Source organism: Myotis daubentonii, chromosome X (assembly GCF_963259705.1).
Source record: "Myotis daubentonii chromosome X, mMyoDau2.1, whole genome shotgun sequence".
In the NCBI taxonomy this organism is placed as follows: Eukaryota; Metazoa; Chordata; class Mammalia; order Chiroptera; family Vespertilionidae; genus Myotis; species Myotis daubentonii.
In genome coordinates this window covers 108,514,265-108,534,471 of record NC_081861.1, presented here as the reverse complement: position 1 = coordinate 108,534,471, position 20,207 = coordinate 108,514,265, and the positions used below count along the sequence as shown (strand labels likewise).

The 20,207-nt window shown below is 42.1% G+C and overlaps 1 protein-coding gene across 4 annotated transcripts in view; it reads left to right on the top strand.

Annotated features, from left to right (window-relative positions):
* Positions 1-20,207, top strand: part of CHM (CHM Rab escort protein) — a 260,784-nt gene that overhangs the window by 85,857 nt on the left and 154,720 nt on the right. Inside the window, exons 3-4 of one of the 4 annotated variants that reach the window (XM_059680346.1) lie at positions 226-298; positions 6,506-6,630. The exons of 1 other annotated variant lie outside the window; for it this stretch is intronic. In XM_059680346.1, coding sequence (XP_059536329.1) covers positions 226-298; positions 6,506-6,630 — 198 coding nt within the window. The remainder of the gene's footprint in view (positions 1-225; positions 299-6,505; positions 6,631-20,207) is intronic. 2 more of the 4 variants (XM_059680349.1, XM_059680348.1) reach the window with 2 other exon arrangements.

Here is a 20,207-nt window from a genome sequence, read left to right as displayed (position 1 = left end):
AGGCCAAAGAGATTTTTTAACTTCTTAGAAAATGAAAAGTTACCTTTGGGATCTAAGAGGCCCACTTCTACTTATTTGAGCCCACTGTTTCCTCTAATCTGAATATCCCAATTATGTGTGCTTTTGAGCTTTGAGGTAGCAATATTGAAAATGGAATGAGTTTGTTGATGAAGATGGTGACTAGATTTATATATTTTTTACTTTAATCTTTTTTTATTGTTACAGAAGAAGCTACTATGGAGGAAACTGGGCCAGTTTTAGCTTTTCAGGACTCTTGTCCTGGATAATGGAATACCAGGTAAACTTCTTATGTAAGTTTTTAATTTACTAGGTTTTATATGAGTCACATAATTGAAGAAAACCCTTAGCTTCATTTGTAATATAGGATCAATACCTCATTTTTATTTACTTAACAAAAATTATGCAGTCACAATTTCAGCCAATATTTTTCAAATGCCTTAAAAATACAGATATCAGTTTTTAAATATAAGTAGATATGTTAGCTGAAGAATAAATTATGTAAATGTGTTACCATGTTGTAATTACTTTATATGTCCCAATATAAGGCAAGCATTTTCTTTAAGAGTTTTTCAGAAAAAAATATTTCAATTCTTATAAAATCTCACCTATAGTAGTTCTTTCAGTCATTATATTTGGAAAACAGCAACAACCCTATATGGGGAAAATACATTCATTTGAAATGATCTCGGTCATTCATGGTTTGCATAATTATAGAAGTCACCTGACAGAATTAGTAAAAACAAAAAGCAAGAAAAAATTTAATATAAATTTAGTGTTTTCTTCCCCAAGGGTAGGGTCTCACTACTCTAACTGTTCTATATCATTGTAAGAAATTTTTTTAGAGCTTATTTAAAGTATAGTAATTGGGACAGTTGGGTATGTCATGGAGTTTACCAATTTTTATGAGTTGGATTTATAAAAAAAATTGTCCTAATTTTAGATAAATGGTATATGTGTCTTGAAATGAAATCCCTATTGAGAGCATCATATCATGTAATGATGGAATCAGAAACTGCTATATCTCAAAAGATTTTAGGTTGTTCAGAAAGGAAGATGCTACGTCCTAGAAAATTGTATTTAGTTAGAATAATATAGCTAGGACTTATTAAGCACTTACCATGTGCTAAACACCGCACTAAGCATTGTAGTTGTACTGATTAATTTTATGGTGTGCATGACTCAAAAAGTGCTTCTAGTGATGACAAAGACATTGATGTTGAAGATTCAATTAATCTTCAGTTTGAATAATATTGTTGCATAGAAATGAGAGTGTGGAGAAACAAGCAATGTTTGTAAAGTAGCATTTCATGTAATTCAAACTGTAAAAGTCAAGGAAATAAATGTTATAAGTAGACATTATATTCCTACTTATCTGTATGCATTAAATAGTCATATATTTATGTTTATCAGAAACCCTTTTTTGAAGCTTATTCTTGAGAAGTATATGTGAGGGTCTCCTGATATTGAGGTATATTTAGTACTTCCATAGTTCCATGAAAAATGTAATCTAGCTTCTCAGAACAAAAACAAAGTACTCCACTTGTCTGAATGGAAAACTTTTGGTGAGTAAAGGGGTATAAAAAATAAATTTTGGTAATGGATTATATTTATTAAAATAAAAATATTTTTCTAGACATTTATTTTACACTTGGTTCACTTTAGCATCTTGACTCAGTCACTGTATCCTTTTCCCCTTCACTCTCTGTCACTGGTACACAGTTCTTTTTTCAGGCTGGTAACCACATGTCTGCACATTCAAAGTTCCTGTAACTCCTCTTCGACCAAATAATTACATTTGATTATAAGAGCTCTCTGCCTCTGCTTTTCTTCATTTAAAAATGTTAAATTAAAGATAATGAGGCTTTTTAAAAATTAAATTTGTTGGGATGACATTTATGAATGTCATATAGGTTTCAAGTATACATTTTTGTGATACATGACATATATATTGCATTGTGTGCCTACCACCCAAAGTCAAATCATCTTCCATCACCATATATTTGACCCCCTTTACCCTTTACTACTTCCCCATACCTCCCTCCCTTTGGTAACTACCATACTGTAAGACAATGAAACTTTAAAAAAATAACTATTGCCCTACTTTAGAAAATCTCTTAAGTTTAGAAATTTTCTGAGGTGATTTTACTTGAAACAAAGGATATTGTAGTTATATTTCACTACTAGTTCTCTGGGTATATATAATATATTCTTAAACTTTTTTCTCTGAGAGATTTGTATCAAATAGATTAAAATTTTAAACAGATTAAAAATTGATCTTTGACATTTGGGAAAGGTATGTCTTGACATCTTCAAAAATCCCTTGTATTCAAATATTGCTGTATCATAATTTTTTCCATAAAACATAAGTAGGAATTATTGGAAAATTTAAAGGATCACTTTCAATTTTTAGTGATAGTTTATGTACTTTATTATACTTTCTTATTTTTATTATACTTTTTATTGATATCCTATCTAATAAAAGAGAAACATGGAAATTGGCGTACGACCGCTACCCTTCCCATTGGCTAATCAGCGAGATATGCAAATTAACTGCCAGCCAAGATGGCGGCCGGCAGCCAGGCAGCTTGACACTAACATGAGGCTTGCTTGCTTCAGTGACGGAGGACTCCAACGTTTCCCGCCTGCCTTGCCGGCCTCTGAGCCTGCAGTTTAAGAAACATTGTAACAAATGTAGAAGCTAAACAAAACCCCAGAAACCAGCTTTCAGCCCGCCGGGATCTCAGAGCTGGAGTTATACATTGTTTCGATTATAGAACCCAAACAAACCAGATACCTGCTTTCAGCAGCAGAGGCCTCAGAGCTGGAGCCAGAGCTAAAGCTGGCCCAGAATAAAAAAAAAAGAAAAAAAAGAGCGGTTGGGAGCTTCAGTCCAAGCCTGAAAACAGCCCTCAGCCCCTCACCCAGACTGGCCAGGCACCCCAGTAGGGACCCCCACCCTGAAGGGTGTGTGACCAGCTGCAAACAGCCATCATCCCCAAATCCAGGCTGGCCAGGCACCCCAGTGGGGACCCCCACCGTGAAGGGTGTGTGACCAGCTGCAAACAGCCATCATCCCCTCACCCAGGCTGGCCAGGCATCCCAGTGGGGACCCCCACCCTGATCCAGGACACCCTTCAGGGCAAACCAACGGGCCCCTACCCATGCACCAGGCCTCTGTCCTATATAGTAAAAGGGTAATATGCCTCCCAGCACCGGGATCAGCGTGACAGGGGGCAGCACCCAAACGCCCTGATCGCCCTATGGCTCTGTGTGTGACAGGAGGCGGGGCCACAACCCCCCTATCGGCCCTGCTCTGTTCCTGACAGGGGAAGGCGCCCCAGCCCCCTGATCGGTCCTGCCCTGAGTGTGAGAGTGGCGGCACTCCCCAACCCCCTGATCACCCTGCGGCTCTGTGTGTGACAGGGTGCAGCGCCCCAACCCCCCCACCCCACGGGCCCTGCTCTGTGTGTGACGGGGTAGAGCCATAACCTCCCCATCGGCCCTGCCCTGAGTGTGACAGTGGCGGCGCCCCAACCCCCTGATTGGCCCTGCTCTGTGGGTGATAGAGGGCAGCGTCCCAACCCCCTGATTGGCCCTGCTCTGTGTGTGACAGGGGGCGGTGCCCCAACTCTCCTATCAGCCCTACTCTGTGAGTGACAGGGGGGACCTCCTCAACCACCTGATGTGCCCAGCTCTGTGAGTGACAGGGGGAAGCTCCCCAACCCCCTTATCGACCCTGCTCTGTGCTTGACAGGCGGGAGCTCCCCAACTCCCTGATTGACCCTGCTCTGTGCGTGAAAGGGGGGAGCTCCCCAACCCCCTGATCGGCCCTGCTCTGTGCATGACAGGGGGTGGCGCCCCAACGTCCCCATCAACCCTGCCTTGAGTGTGACAGGGGGCGGTGTCCCAACCCCCTAATCGGCCCTACCCTTAGTGTGACTGAGGGTGGCATCACAACCTCCCCATCCACCCTGCTCTGTGCATGACAGGGGCGGCGCCCCAACTCCCCAATCGGCCCTGCTCTGAGCCCGACCAGGGGCTGCACCTAGGGATTGGGCCTGCCCTCTGCCACCCGGGAGCAGGCGTAAGCCAGCAGGTCATTATCTCCCGAGGGGTCCCAGACTGCAAGAGGGCACAGGCCGGGCTGAGGAACCCCCCCTCCTCCTGAGTGCACAAATTTTTGTGCACCGGGCCTCTAGTCTACACTAATAAAGAGAAACATGGTAATTGGCATCCGACCGCTACCCTTTTCATTGGCTAATCAGCGAGATATGCAAATTAACTGTCAGCCAAGATGGCAGCCGGCAGCCAGGCACCTTGAAACTAACATGAAGCTTGCTTGCCTCAGTGACGGAGGAAACCAACGTTCCCCGCCTGCGGCTGCAGGCCTCTGAGCGGGCAGTTTAAGAAACATTGTAGCAAATACAGCCGGACTTCAGCCAGCAGATTGGCAACATTGTATGCAAAGGCCAGAAACCTACTTTCAGCCGGAGGCCTAAGAGCTGGAGCCAAGCCTCAAGCTAAAGCTGGCCCAGAATAAAAGAAAAAAAAGAAAAAAAGGAGCGTTTGGGAGTTCAGTCACCCCCAGCCTGAAAACAGCCCTCAGCTCCTCACCCAGACTGGCCAGGCACCCCAGTGGGGACCCCCACCCTGATCCAGGACACCCTTCAGGGCAAACGAGCCAGCCCCACCCGTGCACCAGGCCTCTATGCTATATAGTAAAAGGGTAATATGCCTCCCAGCACCGGGATCAGCAGAGCCGTGAGGCCTCCCGGCACCGGGATCATCATGACAGGGGGCAGCTCCCAAACCCCCTGATCGGCCCTGCTCTTTGTGTGACAGGGGACGGCACCCCAACCCCCCCACCCTGGGACCTGCTCTGTGTGTGACGGGGTAGAGCCATAACCTCCCCATCGGCCCTGCCCTGAGTGTGAGAGTGGCGGCGCCCCAACCCCCTGATTGGCCCTGCTCTGTGGGTGATAGAGGGTGGCGCCCCAATCCCCCCATCCCCCCACGGGCCCTGCTCTGTGCGTGACGGGGTAGAGCCATAACCTCCCCATCAGCCCTGCCCTGAGTGTGACAGTGGCGGCACCCCAATCCCCTGATTGGCCCTGCTCTGTGGGTAATATAGGGTGGCTCCCCAACCCCCTGATCCGCCCTGCTTTGTGTGTGACGGGACGGTGCCCCAACTCCCCTATCGGCCCTACTGTGTGAGTGACAGGGGGGAGCTCCCCAACCCCCTGATGGGCCCTGCTCTGTGCATGACAGGGTATGGAGCCCCAACCCCCCTGATGGGCCTTGCTCTGTGTGTGACAGGGGGCAGCGCCCCAACCCCCGGATTGGCCCTGCTCTGTGCGTGACAGGGGGTCGCGCCACAACCTCCCCATCGACCCTGCCTTGAGTGTGACAGGGGGTGGTGCCCCAATCCCCCAATCGGCCCTGCTCTGAGCCTAACCAGGGGCTGCACTTAGGGATTGGGCCTGCCCTCTGCCACCTGGGAGCAGGCCTAAGCCAACAGGTCATTATCTCCCGAGGGGTCCCAGACTGTGAGAGGGCACAGGCCGGGCTGAGGGACCCCCCCCTCCCCCCCGAGTGTACAAATTTTTGTGCATTGGGCCTCTAGTTTTTATATAAAATATCAAGGGGTTGATTATTGTTAACTAGAGGCCCGGTACATGAAATTCATGCATGGGTAGGGTCCATAGGCCTGGCCCATAATCAGGGCTGATCGGGACCTTCCTTCCCCTGGCTGTTGGCTGCCGGTTGCTGGCCAGGGCTTTCCTCCTTCTGGCTACCAGATGGGGCCATCTTTCTCCCAGTTGCCACTGCCGGCCAGGGCCTTCCTTCATTCCGCGCCTCCCCCTGGTGGTTAGCGCACGTCATAGCAAACGGTCGAACTCCTGGTCGGTTGAACTCCCAAGGGGACAATTTGCATATTAGCCTTTTATTATATAGGATTATTTAACTCACTAATTGTGTTGGGCTAAGTACTTTCAGAAATACTTTTATATATATTTGAAATTTCACATGGCTAGTGATCAACCTCAGAGATCTAAGGGTAAATAGAATGAAGTAATGTTGAACCTGCTATTTTGACAAAGTGTAAAAACTTTATTATTAATTAGTAATTAAAACAGATGGTCATGATTCTCAGTGGATGGAGCATTAATTGTCCTAGTTTTTAGCCATGTAAAAGCAGCCATGTCCAGATGGCTCCATCAAAATATCAAATATCCTTATAGAAATCTGTCAACCAGGCCTGGCTTTTGATAGGATATATTTTATACATTGTTTTTCTTTCTTTCCTTTGAAGTTAGCCCACTAGGCTACTGGAGTCGCTTCAATGACTCTGAAGTGATACCCATCTTTGAGTTTTGATGGGATGAAAGAAAAAGCATGAGTTTATGAAGGTACAAATTTTCTCAGAAGAGTAGAGGTTCAGATTGCTCAATTAATTAAAATTTCTCATTTTTATATTGTTTAGGAAAACAGTGACATTGTGAATGAAAGCCCAGCATGGCAAGAACAGATCCTTCTAGATGAAGAAGCCATTGCTCTTAGCAAGTTGGACAAAACCATTCAACATGTGGAAGTGTTTTGTTATGCCAGGTATGAAAATTATTTATTTAGGATAAACCAAAATAATGACTTCTTACTCACACTTCTTCAGAAGAGGCCAACTATAACCATTTATGTAGAATTGATTGCTACATGTCTAATAGATATCCTGGTTTGTCTTTTTAAAAATGTAACTTTCATATCTGGAGAACATATGCTAAATGTAATATGCCAGTCAGAGAAAGACAAGTACCATGTGGTTTCAATCATGTGTTGAATTTAAAGAACAAACTACCAAGCAAAATAGAGACAGACTCCCAGATAAAGCGTAGGCAGACAGCCCTGGTGAAGTGTAGGGGTCTTGAGCAATAAAGAGAACTCATGGACATGGATAACAGTGTGGTGATTGTAGAGAGAATAGGAGGGTGGGTGGAGGTGAGAGTGGACATAGAGCGGATAAATAGTAATGGAAAAATAAAATAAAATGAAATCTATATATATATATATAAACGGCTAATATGCAAAGTGTCCCCTTGGGAGTTCGACCGGGAGATCAGGAGTTTGATCGCTCACTATGATATGCGCTGATCACCAGGGGGCAATGTGGAACATAGGAAGGCCCCTGCCGGCAGCTGGCAGCTGGGTAAGGGTGCCCTGGCTGGCAGCCGGCAGCTGAAAGGAAGGCCCTTGCCGGCAGCTAGAAGGCCCCAATCTGCCCTGATCACCAGCCAGGCCTAGGGACCCTACCCTTGCACAAATTTTGTGCACTGGGCCTCTAGTAAAATATAAAAATGTAACTTTCAGTTTTCTCTGTTTAGAGATTAATAATAATAATAATAATAATAATAATAATAATAATATCTTACATTAATGACTTATAATTCACCAAGCTCTTCTACATTCATTATCTTATTTGATTCTAATAACTATCCTGTGCTAGGATAGGGCAGATAGTATTAGCAGCATTTTTTGTACAGAATCCTCAATAGAACTAAAAAAGATTAATGTGCTGAATGTCACATCGTTTGATAAATGTCAAGGTCACACTCAAGCTAGGTAGCAGTGGAGCTTAAGATTAAAACCCATGATTTTTAATTGTAGTCCAGTGTTCTCTTTTTAGATAATATTCAAAGTAGCAAAATGGAAAATAAACCCCACTCTTCTTAGATAATATTTAGTGTAGCATAATGGGAAATTATAATTTTGAATTTAAAAAATTAAATTGAGTGGTCATAACATTTGGGGACATATTGTAAATCAGGAGAGAACTCATTGTTTTAAAACATTTGAAAAAGTTTGTTTCTTCAAATGACACAGTTGATAGGCTGAAAGATAGCAGTCACATAGTGCAATCATTTAAATAGTTATAGGGTTGAGAGGTTTAAAATATCACACTGTCTGGCACGTATATAGTAATTAAAACTTAAAAATTCAAGATACTACAGATTCTTTAGGATATGTTCTGTCATGTTGAAAACTTTGGGAACTTGGTTATTTCTTAATCCATGTTCATATCTTTCAGATAACTAGCATTTTCTCCCATAAGCACAGGTATTTTTCTATGATTTTCTGCAAAAAAGGACAGCCTTTAAATGCCAAATATAGATTGTAATTTATATAAAGCTAAATGGCATTTTGTATGAAAAGGTATAACTCTCTGATGTTGTTTAGAGCCATGGTAGACAGATTTAAAACCAAATGTGATCTCAACTGAAAAGCCATATGCTTCGATGAAACCAGGAATAAATATTTGATAACTTTTTAATGTATCCATGAAAACTACTTGACTAGAATATAATGACAGTCATACTATGACCCTTTGAGAGATAATTTTTGATATTTTAGGGCCTTTGATTTCTCTCTACTCTATACAGTTGGGGTTTATAATTTCTAATGACTGAACTGACACATTTTGAGTGCAGAGAAGATGATCTCGTTTTCAATTTCTGATTTCTTTAGTTTCATTTTTGTGACTTCCTAAAGTGATAAAGTAAAAGGTTGGTGGTAGAAAGTTTGTTTTAAAACAGAAGTAGAACTCTGCTGTATGTTCCTCTCATTGCCCGTTAGAGCGTGGAACAAGAGGTTAATTGGGATTATGTTCTATATATCTTCATTTACTTGGAAAAGGTAATTGGTTATTAATATCATACTTAGCAGGAAGAGCCCTGAGAGTGTCTAGTGGAGGAATGTACAGAAAATTCACTTCTCTATAGCTAGTGCTACAAACATGGGTAAACAGGAATAACAATACCTCATTTAGCCCCAGCCAGACTGTGGCATCCTTAATCTTTGGATCATGGCCATAAACTTGGAATTATGTGAAAGGGGCTATGGCAGAATAGCTTTCACAAAGATTTACTTTATATGAGGACCAACTGACTTAAATCAAAAACCTTATTTAATACATATTTCTGACAACCTTATTTTCATGTTTTTTTTCCCCCCATCATAGTAGTTTAAAGCAGAAAATAGGAAAGGGAGATCTGCTTAAAGGCAAGCATACTGAGAACCACACCAAGACCCAGGTAATAGTCCTGCCTTTACCATTCAGCCTGCTATGCGATATTGAGCGAAATGTGGCTCCTCTCAGGACCTCTGTTTTATCATTAGAAAACATAAAGGGTTTGAACTAGTTGATCCCAAAGGTCTCTCTAGGCTTTAACATGCTATTATTTTAGGTGCTAGTTGAGAGGCTAACAGAGAAAGAGTAAACCGTAGCAGCAAGTGGAGAGCAGGCTTTGGCCTTTTAGTGTAATGGCAAATGGCTTTTATACTAGAGCAGCAGTTCTCAACCTGTGGGTCGTGACCCCTTTGGAGGTCAAATGACCCTTTCACAGGAATCGCCTAACACCATCGGAACACACATATATAATTACATATTGTTTTTGTGATTAATCACTATGCTTTAATTATGTTCAATTTGTAACAATGAAAATACATCCTGCATATCAGATATTTACATTATGATTCATAGCAGTAGCAAAATTACAGTTATGAAGTAGCAACGAAAATAATTTTGTGGTTGGGGGTCACCACAACATGAGGAACTGTATTAAAGGGTCGTGGCATTAAGAGGATTGAGAACCATTGTACTAGAGGATCCCTCAAGGGCATCATTGTATTATAGCACAGTATAACATTTGATAGTTATAATATTATCACATTTTCTTAGGTAAAAGTTAAATTTTGTTCTTTATCTTTCACTTGCAAATGTAGGGGAATTTAAAACACATTTTAGAAAGATGAGTATTAAAAATGATTAGAATTACATTTTTAACATTTTAAGAGATTAGCTTTGGTTTTCTAGGAAATTCTCTCATTTTCTCTTAAGTAAAGTTATGACTATGTTGTAGATCCTTGACATTCTTATGAACTACATCTCAAAATCTTTGTGAATCCCCTTTTGTAAATAATGAAAAATATAGTACAGGTTTCTGGCTTTTTGTTGTTGTTACAGTTGTTTTTTAACATGTGTTATTGATGTTAATGTTAATTTTGTGGACAGAGGGTGTGTGTATGTGTGTGTTTGTAATTCTATATAATTTTAACACATATGTTGGTCCAGATCTCCACCACATAGTCAACTTACAGAACAGTTCCGTCACCACAAAGATCCCTCCTGTTGCCATTTTATAACACACCTCATCTCCTTCCTACCTTCCCCCCCAGTCCCTAACCCCTAGCAAACCAATCGGTTTTCCAGTTCTATATTTTTTCCCTTTTGAGGATGTAAATGGAACTGTACAGCATGTAGCCTTTTCTCATTGGCATTTTTCACTCAGCATGGTTACTGGGAAATTCATCCATGTTGTTTCATGCGTCAATAATTTGTTCTTTATTATTGCTGGGCAGTATTCCCTGGTATAGATGTACCACAGTTTGTTTAAGCATTTACCCATTGAATAACATCTGGGCTGTTCCCAATTTTGTCTGTTACAAATAAAGATGCCATGCACATTTGTTTACAGGGTTACATGTGAACATAAGTTTTTATTTCTCTGGGATAAGTGGCCAAGTGTATAATTGCTGGGTCATATGGTAATTGCATGTTTAGTATTAAAAGAAACTGCCAAACTGTTTTCCAAAGGATCTGTACCATTTTACATTTCCACCAGAAAAATATGAGTGATTCAGTTTCTTCACATCTTCACCAATATTTGGTGTTGTCACCTTTTTATTTAGCCATTTTGATAGATGTGTAGTGTAACCTCCCATTATAGTTTAACCTCCCATTCGCGCCCTGACTGGGGATAAAATCCGCAACCTAGATATGTGCCCTGACAAGAATTGAACCAGCAGCGGTTTGGTGTACAGGAAAACTCTCAAACCAGTTGAGCCACCTGGCCAGGGCAATGTTTATTATTTTAATGTAAGGATATCCAATTGCTTCAGAACCATTCGTTGAACAGGCTATTTTTCCTCCATTGAATTCCTTTTGCATCTTTGTCAAAAATTAGTTGCTGTACTTTGATGGGGTTTATTTCTGGATTCTCTATTCTGTTCTATTGATATGTACAGGTGCTCTTTGAATTATGATGGGGTTATATTCTGATAAACCTATCATAAATTGAAAGCATTGTAAGTTGAAAATACATTTAACACACCTAATGCACTGAACATCATAAATTTGTCCAGAGCACAATACCCAAAAATTGGTGGCAACACAGTATACTGTAGAGTATTGTTTATTTAGCCATGTGATCACATGACTGACTAGGAGCTGTGGTTTGACACTACTGCCCAGCATCATGAGAGAATATTGTATTGATATTGCTAGCGTGGGAAAAGATAAAAATTCAAAATTTTGAAATATAGTTTCTATTGAATGCATATTGCTTTTGCATCTTCATAGTAAAATATCATCAGTTGAACCTTTTCAACATGAGTACTACACTGTCTTGATTACTACAGCCAAATATTAGGACTGAATACCAGGTAGAATTATTCCTCCAAATGTATTCTTTTTTTTTTTCTATTCTCACCCAAGAATATTTTTTCCATTGATTTTTAGAGAGCATGGAAAGGAGGGAGAGAGAAAGAGAAACATCGACATGAGAGAGACACATCAATTGGCTGCCTCTCGCATGCACATTGACCCGTCCTAGGATTGAACCTGCAAATGAGGTATGTGCCCTTGACCTGGAATCGAACCTGAGACCTTTGGGTCCACAGGCTGACACTCTGACCACTGAGAAAACTGGCCAGGGCCAAATTTATTCTTCTATGTCAAGATTGTTATAGCTATTCTAGAATTCTTGTCTTTCCATATAAGTATTTTAACAAGTTTGTCTATGTCTAAAGAATGTCGCTGGAATTTTGATAGGAATTGCATTAAAACTATAGATCAACTTGGGGAGAATTAACATCTTTTTTATTTTGTCTTCAGTTCCATCAACAAGGTATGTCTCTTCATTTACAGAGGTCATCTTTGATTTCTTTGTACAGAATTGTATAGTTTTCAATATACAATTCCAGGACATGTATTATTAGTTGTATGTCTAAGTATTTAATTTCATTTGGAGCATTGCAGTTGTGAGTAGGTATTGCTTTTTTGATTTTGGATTTCACATGTTTGTAATTGTTATTTATAAATACAACTAGAGGCCAGGTGCACGAAATTCGTGCACTAGAGGAGATGACCCTCAGCCCAGCCTGCACCCTCTCCAATCTGGGACTCCTCAGGGGATGTCCGACTGCCGGTTTAGGCCCGATCCCTCTGGGACATCCAGCAGTCGGATATCCCTCTCACAATCCGGGCCTGCTGTCTCCTAACCACTCACCTGCTTGCCTGCGTGATTTCCCCTAACTGCTTCTGCCTGCCAGCCTGATCACCCCCTAACTGCTCCCCTGCCAGCCTGATTGATACCTAACTGCTCCCCTGCCAGCCAAGTCGCCCCCAACTGCCCTCCCCTGCCGGCCTGATCCCCCCGAACTGCCCTTCCCTGCCAGCTCAGTCCCCCCAACTCCCCTCCCCTGCCAGGCCGGTCACCCCCATCTGCTCTCCCCTGCCGGCCTGGTTGCCCCCAACTGCCCTCCCCTGCCAGCCTGATCGCCTCCAACTGCCCTCCCCTGCTGGCCATCTTGTGGCTGTGGACGCTGCCATCTTTAAGGGTGGGGCAGTCAATTAGCATATTCCCTCCTTACTGGCTGTGGGTGCCGCCATCTTTGTGGGCAGGGCAATCAATTAACATATTCCCTCCTTTTTGGCTGTGGGCGTTGCCATCTTTGCGAAGGCACGAGGGTAAATTAGCATATTCCCTCTTTATTAGATAGGATTGTTTAACAAGTGTTGATCTTATATCCTGAAATCTTGCTGAACTGACTTTTTAATCCTGTGAATTCTGTTGTAGATTCCTTGAGATTTTTACATAGTCATGTCTTCTGCAAAGAGAAAAAGATTTATGTGTTCTTTTCCATTGGATTTATTTATTTATTTATTTATGTTTTTATTGCTTAAAGTATTACAAAGGGTATTACATATGTGTCCATTTTTTCCCCCCGCCCTAGACAGTCCCCTAGCCTCCCCTATCCCCCGGTGTCTTATGTCCATTGGTTATGCTTATATGCATGCATACAAGTCCTTTGGTTGATCTCTTACCCCCCTACCTCCTGCACCCCCACCCTCCCCGGCCTTCCCACTGCAGTTTGACAATCTGTTTGAGGCATTCCATTGGATTTTTATTTTGAGTCTATTTTCTATTGAAGGTCATGTGTTTTCTCTCTATAGTCATACACCACAAGTTAATTGTGTTTTCTACTTAGCCTTTGACTCACTTAATGAGCTTTTTTGTGTGCGTGCGCGTGTGTTTTGTTTTTTGGTTGTTTTTTTTTTCAGAAAAGAAGTTATTATCACTTCCTGAGGACTTTGTAATTATACACTAATGCTAGGCAATCGTTTAGGGTCTCTCACTTGCTAATTATCTTGTTCTTGCACACTACTCTCTCATTATGTGCAAATCAAATCCACAGTCTGACCAAATGGCAAATTACTCTATGTTCTAAACTTTAATGGTCATTCACCTCAAGAGTTTAGTGAATTTAATTACATCGAGAAAATAGAAGTCAAACTTCAATCCTTGGTCATATGTCACTAGGTCATAAAAATATTATAGTAATAACCAGTAGCCTTTTAATTTTTAATCTTTCTTTCTATCTTTATGAATTTATTTTTATTTTGCATCTTTGTAGCTAATAAAAGTAGATTCAGCATTGACTATTTTTACAAAACATTTATAAATAAATAGGCAAATATACATGTAATGCCAAAAATACTAATGGCAAGTTTTTGAAAAAATGCCTTTGGCATTTAAATAATTAAAGATGGTTCACATGCCTAATAATTATTTTTTTTTGCTTTAGAAATGGTTTTATTTATTGTGAATATTATTTAATAAACTCACATAACCATTGAAACTCTCACAGTCAACAAGTATTTCTAAAATATATTAGGTATTTAATCAAGAATATTCAGGAAAATCAATAATAACAGCAAAGTTTAATAGAATTATCCATTCAATATAATTTCTATTATTTATTTTCCTATTTGTTATGTTTATTTGACTTTTACTATTTTATTTTGTTTATAAACACATTTATAGATATTATACCTATATATATGCATACACATATGCATACACAATCCAGTCTATAAATTTTTACAGTAATTATTCTGACTTTTATAATTTGTATAGAATAGTAATTTATTACAAAATTATATAAACATTTATAATATCTTCTCATTTTAAAAATAATTTTTATTTATCAGTTACAGTTGATGTACAATATTATATTAACTTTAGGTTTACAACCCAGTGAGTAGACATTTATATAACTTACAAAGTGACCACCCTGATAAGAGCTTCCCAGATAAGAAAAAGCTACAGTAGCTTATCACCACCAAAACAGTAAATGTTAAAGGGTCTTTTTTAGCAAGAAGAAAAAGAAAAAAAAATTGACACCATACAGTTCTTAAAATATTATCTGATACCATAGAGTTATTACAATATTATTAACAGTATTCTGATACCACACAGTTGTTACAATATTATTAACTACACTAGTGGCCCGGTGCACGAAATTTGTGCATGGGGGAGGGGGTGTTCCTCAGCCCAGCCTGCACCCTCTCCAATCTGGGACCCCTCGAAGGATGTCCTATTGCCGGTTTACAGGGATTGGGCAAAAAACAGCAGTTGGACATCCCTCTCACAATCCGGGACTGCTGGCTCCTAACCGCTCACCTGCCTGCCTGCCTGCCTGATTGCCCCTAACAACTCTGCCTGCGGCCTGCTTGCCTCCAACTGCCCCCGCCGCCGGCCTGCTTGCCCCCAAATGCCCCCCCCAGCCTGGTGACCCCCAACTGCCCCCCCCTGCTGGCCTACTCGCCCCCACCTTCTCTCCCCACTGGCCTGCTTGCCCCCAACTGCCCCCCTGCTGGCTTGCTCACTCCAAACTGCCCCCCCTGCTGTCCCAATCACCACCAACTGACCCCCACTGATGGCCTGCTTTCCCCCAATGGCCCCGCCCCCCACCAGCCTGATCACCCACAACTGCCCTCCCCTCTTGGCCTATAACCACCTCTACCTCGGCCCCGCCACCATGGCTTTGTCCAGAAAAACATTCGGAAGGTCTCTTGGAAGGTCTCCCAGTCTAATTAGCATATTACCCTTTTATTAGTATAGATAGAGGCCTAGTGCACGGGTGAGGGCTGGCTGGTTTGCCCTGAAGGGTGTCCTGGATCAGGGTGGGGGTTCCCTTGGGGCATGGGGTGGCCTGGGCGAGGGGTCTGTGGTGGTTTGCAGGCCAGCCACGCCCTCATGGGGTAAGGGTCCCCACTCGGGGGGCATGGCCAGCCTGGGTGAGGAGCTGAGGGCTGTTTTCAGGCTGGCCACACCCCCTTCAGGGTGAGGGTCCCCACTGGGGTGCCTGGCCAGCCTGGGTGAAGGGCTGAGGGCCGTGTTCAGGCTGGCCACACCCCCTTCAGGATGGGGGGTCCTGCTGGGGTGTCTGGCCAGCCTGGGTGAGGGGCTGATGGCTGTTTGCAGGCTGGCCACGGCCCCGGGCAACCCAGGCTCCCAGACCCTCCTTGAGCAGAGGCCACCTCAGCTGGAAGCAGACATCTGGGATTTATTTATCTTCTATAATTGAAACTTTGTAGCCTTGAGCAGAGCCCATAGCTGGCCAGGGCAGGTGGGATGCTTGGCTTCCTCCCTTGCCAGGGGCAAAACAAGCCTCCTGTTCGCTCCAGCTCCATGGCTGCCGCCATCTTAGTTGGGTTTATTTGCATACTCACTCCTGATCGGCTGGTGGGCATGGCTGGTGCACTTGGCTTGTGAGTGTAGTGGAGGTATGGTCAATTTGCATGTTTCTTTTTTATTACATATGATTCCCTATGCTATACTTTGCATCCCCATCACTATTCTATAACTACCAATTTGAACTTCTTAATCCCTTCACCTTTTTCAACCACCCCTTCAACTCCCCTTCTATCTGACAACCATCAGTCTGTTCTCTGTATCTATTAGTCTCTTTCTGTTCTGCTTGTTTATTTATTTTGTCTTTTAGATCTCACATATCAGTGATATCATATGGTAATTGTCTTTGTCTGACTTATTTCACTTAGCATAATACCCTCTGGGCCCATCCATGTCATTGTAGATGGCAGGATTTCATTCTTTTTTATGGCTGAGTCATATATTTCATTGTATGTATGCACCACTTCTTTTCTATCTATTCATCTGTTGATGGCAACTTATGTTTCTTCCATATGTTAGCTATTATAAATAATACTGCAATGAACATATGGATGCATATGTGTTTTTGACATAGTGTTTTAGGCTTCTTTGGGTAAATACCCAGAAGTGGAATTGCTGGGTCCTTCCTTGGCTCTTGTTATAGTCTTTGTTTTAAAGTCTATTTTGTCTGGTGTAAGTATTGCTACATAGCCTTTTTGTTTGTTCCCATTTTTATGAAATATATTTTTCTATCCCTTTCAGTCTATTTTTGCCTTTAGATCTGAAGTGAGTCTCTTGTAGACAGCATATGTAAGGGTCTTGTTTTGTTATCCATTCAGTTGTTTAATTAGAGCATTTAATCCATATGCATGTAATTATTGATAGATATGTATGTATTGCCACTTTATTATTCATATATTTTTCTTTTTCTTCTTGTTAAAGAAGACTCTTAAACATTTCTTATAATACTGGTTTGGTAGTGATAAACTTCTTTAGCTTTTTCTTGTCTAGGAAGCTCTTTGTCTTTCCTTCATTCTAAATGATAGCCTTCCTGTGTAGAGTAATCTTGGCTGTTAAGTCTTTGCTTTTCATCATTTTGAATATTTCTTACCAATCCCTTCAGGCCTGCAAAAATTGTGTTGAGAAATCAGCTGACAATCTTATGGGAGCTCCCTTGTAGGTAACTAACTGCTTTTCTCTTGCTGTTTTTAAGGTTTTCTGTTTGTCTTTAACCTTTGGCATTTTATTATTTGCCTTGGTGTAGCCCTCTTTGGATTCATCTTGTTTGGGACTGTCTGCATTTCTTGGACTTAAATGTCTGTTTTCTTCACCAGGTTAAGGAATTTTTTCTCATTTTTAAGATAGGATTTCAATTATTTTCTCTCTGTCTTCTCCCGGCACCACTATGATGGGAATGTTGGTACACTTGTAAGTTGTCCCAGAGGCTCTTTATACTAGCCTCATTTTTTTGGATCCTTCTTTCTCTTTTTTCTGCTCTGATTGGGTGTTTTCTGCTTCTTCATCTTCCAAATTGCTGATTTGACCCTCTGCTTCATCTGCTCTACTGTTGATTCTCTGTGATGAATTTTTCATTTTTTATTATGTCTTTCAATTCTAACTGGTTCTTTTTTATGTTTTCTATCTCCATTTTTATGTTTCATGTCTCTTTATTGAAGTTCTCACTAAGTTCGTCTACTCTTCCCCTAAATTTATTGAGCATCCTTATAACCACTGTTTTGAACTCTTCATCTGGTAGATTGTTTTTTCTTCATTTTATTAAGTTCTTTTTCTCGAGTTTTATTCTCTTTTTTTCATTTGGGACATTTTTCTTGTCTCCTTATTTTGGATGCCTCCCTGGGTTTTTTTTCTATGTATTAGGTAGAGCTGCTATGTCTTCCAATCTTGGTAGAGTGACCAGTGGTGCAGCCTCCTCAGCCCTAACTGGGTACTCCAGCTGTGCCCTCTGTGTGGGCTGTAGTTTACCCTCCTGTTGTCCTTGAGGCTTGATTGCTGCTGGCACTTCATTGGGAGAGATTTACTCTCAGGCTGATGGGCTGTGAGGACTCGTTGTGACTACTGCAGAGCAGCTGCTGTGTAGGGGCTGACCCCACAAAGCAGGATTGGCTTCAGCAGGGCTCTGGTGCCTGCCGAGTCCCACCCCTTGAATGTGTTGCTCCTGGAGGTGGTTGGCTGATGCTCTGTCATGGTCTGAAATCGTCTACTGGGTGCTGGCTCTGGAGCCTCCCAGGAGATACAGACCAAGGTCAGCCACCACCTGAGTCCTGCCCAGAGTCAACAGGCATGAGCTACATAGCAATCTGCAAATGGCTGCTGTTTGTGCATTGTGTGGAGGTGCCCAGGAAAGACCAAGCTGTGAACCAAGTCTGGCTGCTGCTAGTGCTGGGCCTGCAGCCCCTTAAGTAGAGGTATGGAACACACTGAGGCCAAATGCTGCTTGTTTGGGGGTTGTGAAGCTTTAAGATATTTTAGGAAAGTCCACAGAATAAGCCAACATAGGCCATTTGTATGCAAAAGCCACTGGAAATGGTTTTGATGGCCTGCAATTTGGATGGGCTGGGTGTCAGGGAATCACAAGGTTAGGGCAAACGTTGTTATAGTCAGGTTGATGGAGACTCACATATGCTGCTGACTTGGGCTTGCAGCAGGAGGGGTCAGCAAAAGAACAATGGCTTTTGCCATCACTTCTATTTGGGAGAAAGCTGCCCCTTCAGCCCTAGTCTTGAAACAATTCAGTTCCTTCCCATATGCTCTTGGTTTCTTTCAAGCTGCTGTCGTAGTGCTGGAGCTCAGAGATAGTGAGTCTGAGTAAGTCTCTTTACAGCCCCTTGAGGAGGAAATCCTGAGACTCCAGCAACCTCAGTCTCAGCCAAACTCCCTGCTGGTTTTCACGGCCAGGAGTTATGTGGTATTTTTTTCCTGCCACTGGAACCCTGAGTTTGGGGGCCTGGTGCGGGGCTTAGAGCCCTTGTTCCTCAGTGGGGACCTACACAGCTGAGTTATCCTTTCCAGTTTTTATCTGCCACACGTGGGTGTTGGACCAGCCTGTACAGCAAGCATGTCAAACTTGTGGCTGGCGGGCTGCATGCCTTGTTTATTTGTCATGTTTATTGTACAGTATCTCCACCCCTACTACCAGTCTTGATGTGGCTTCATCTGTATATCCTTAGTTGCAGGACTTCTACTCAATTAAATTTCAAGATTTCAATGATTTTTGTTCTGTAGTTTATTTGTAATTTTGATGTAGTTGCGAGTGGGTACAAGTGCCACGTTTACCCACTCTGCCAGCTTGAATGGAAGCCCTTTATTTTTAATCTTTTGATTACAAGTACAGGGCAAGGAGGAAAGATCAGTGCAAACCTATCACCACTGCTTGTGTTATTGGAGAATCAAATTCCTCCCTTGCTCATGCGAGTGGGAGTAAGGTTCGTGGGGTATCACTGAAATAAGAATTTTCAGAAGCCCCCACGGGAGACTGAGATGTGGAAAAAGGCTTTATTTGCATAAAGTTATATTCCTCAGGTTCCAAAGTCCCCTGCCCCTTAAGCCAGTCCTGAAAGAGGGACAGCTGGGGTGGCAGCAGATCTAGAAGCTGGGCCAGTGTCCAGAGCTTCCGTTCCATGTTGCAGCTGGGTGAGGTTCAGCATTAAGGCTAATTAAAGTCCATTAGTCCATGTGTGTAGCCCCACATGGCCGTGGGCCACATGGGAGCAAGGGAGCGCAGATCCCTGCAACAGGAGTCCTGGGAACCCCGGGGTACCAGAGAGAGAAGCAAGTGAGCTTCCTTTCTTTGAAAGTTTAAATATTCAGGTTTCTGGTACATGCAGTGGCCATACCCATTCTGGCCATTGACTGGCTCCCAGGTGTGAAAGATTGACAAGTGCCTTCCCATGTCACTCAGACCTTACTGGACATGCGTCTGAGCTGTGTTTGTCTGGTCCTTTCCCCCATCATTTAGCAGGCAACAGACTTAGAAAGTGTTAAATGCAGCTTTTTGGCAAAGCTGTATAAATGGTATGCCTATATTATCTAGTCTTCCCTTTCCTTCTTTCATGTTAAATAATAATTATGTTATTATAAAGGCATTACTTGGAAACTGCATTAAAGTTCATGGCAAGTCAGTAATACCCTACTCTAACATAAACACATATGATAGCGCATTATTTTTTATTGTTGTTGTTGTTGGTGACTTACTTTAAAAAATAATTCTGGTGTTCGAACTAATGGTTTTAGTGATCTTTTGAACCTTAAACTTAATACTTTTGGTTATTGCAAAATTAAGGTAAATAATAATTAGAAATTGTAGTGGTTAGTCTATTATCATAGTTTAGTCCAGGAACCACAAGTTTTCTAAAGAATTATCCAGATTATTTTGTTATA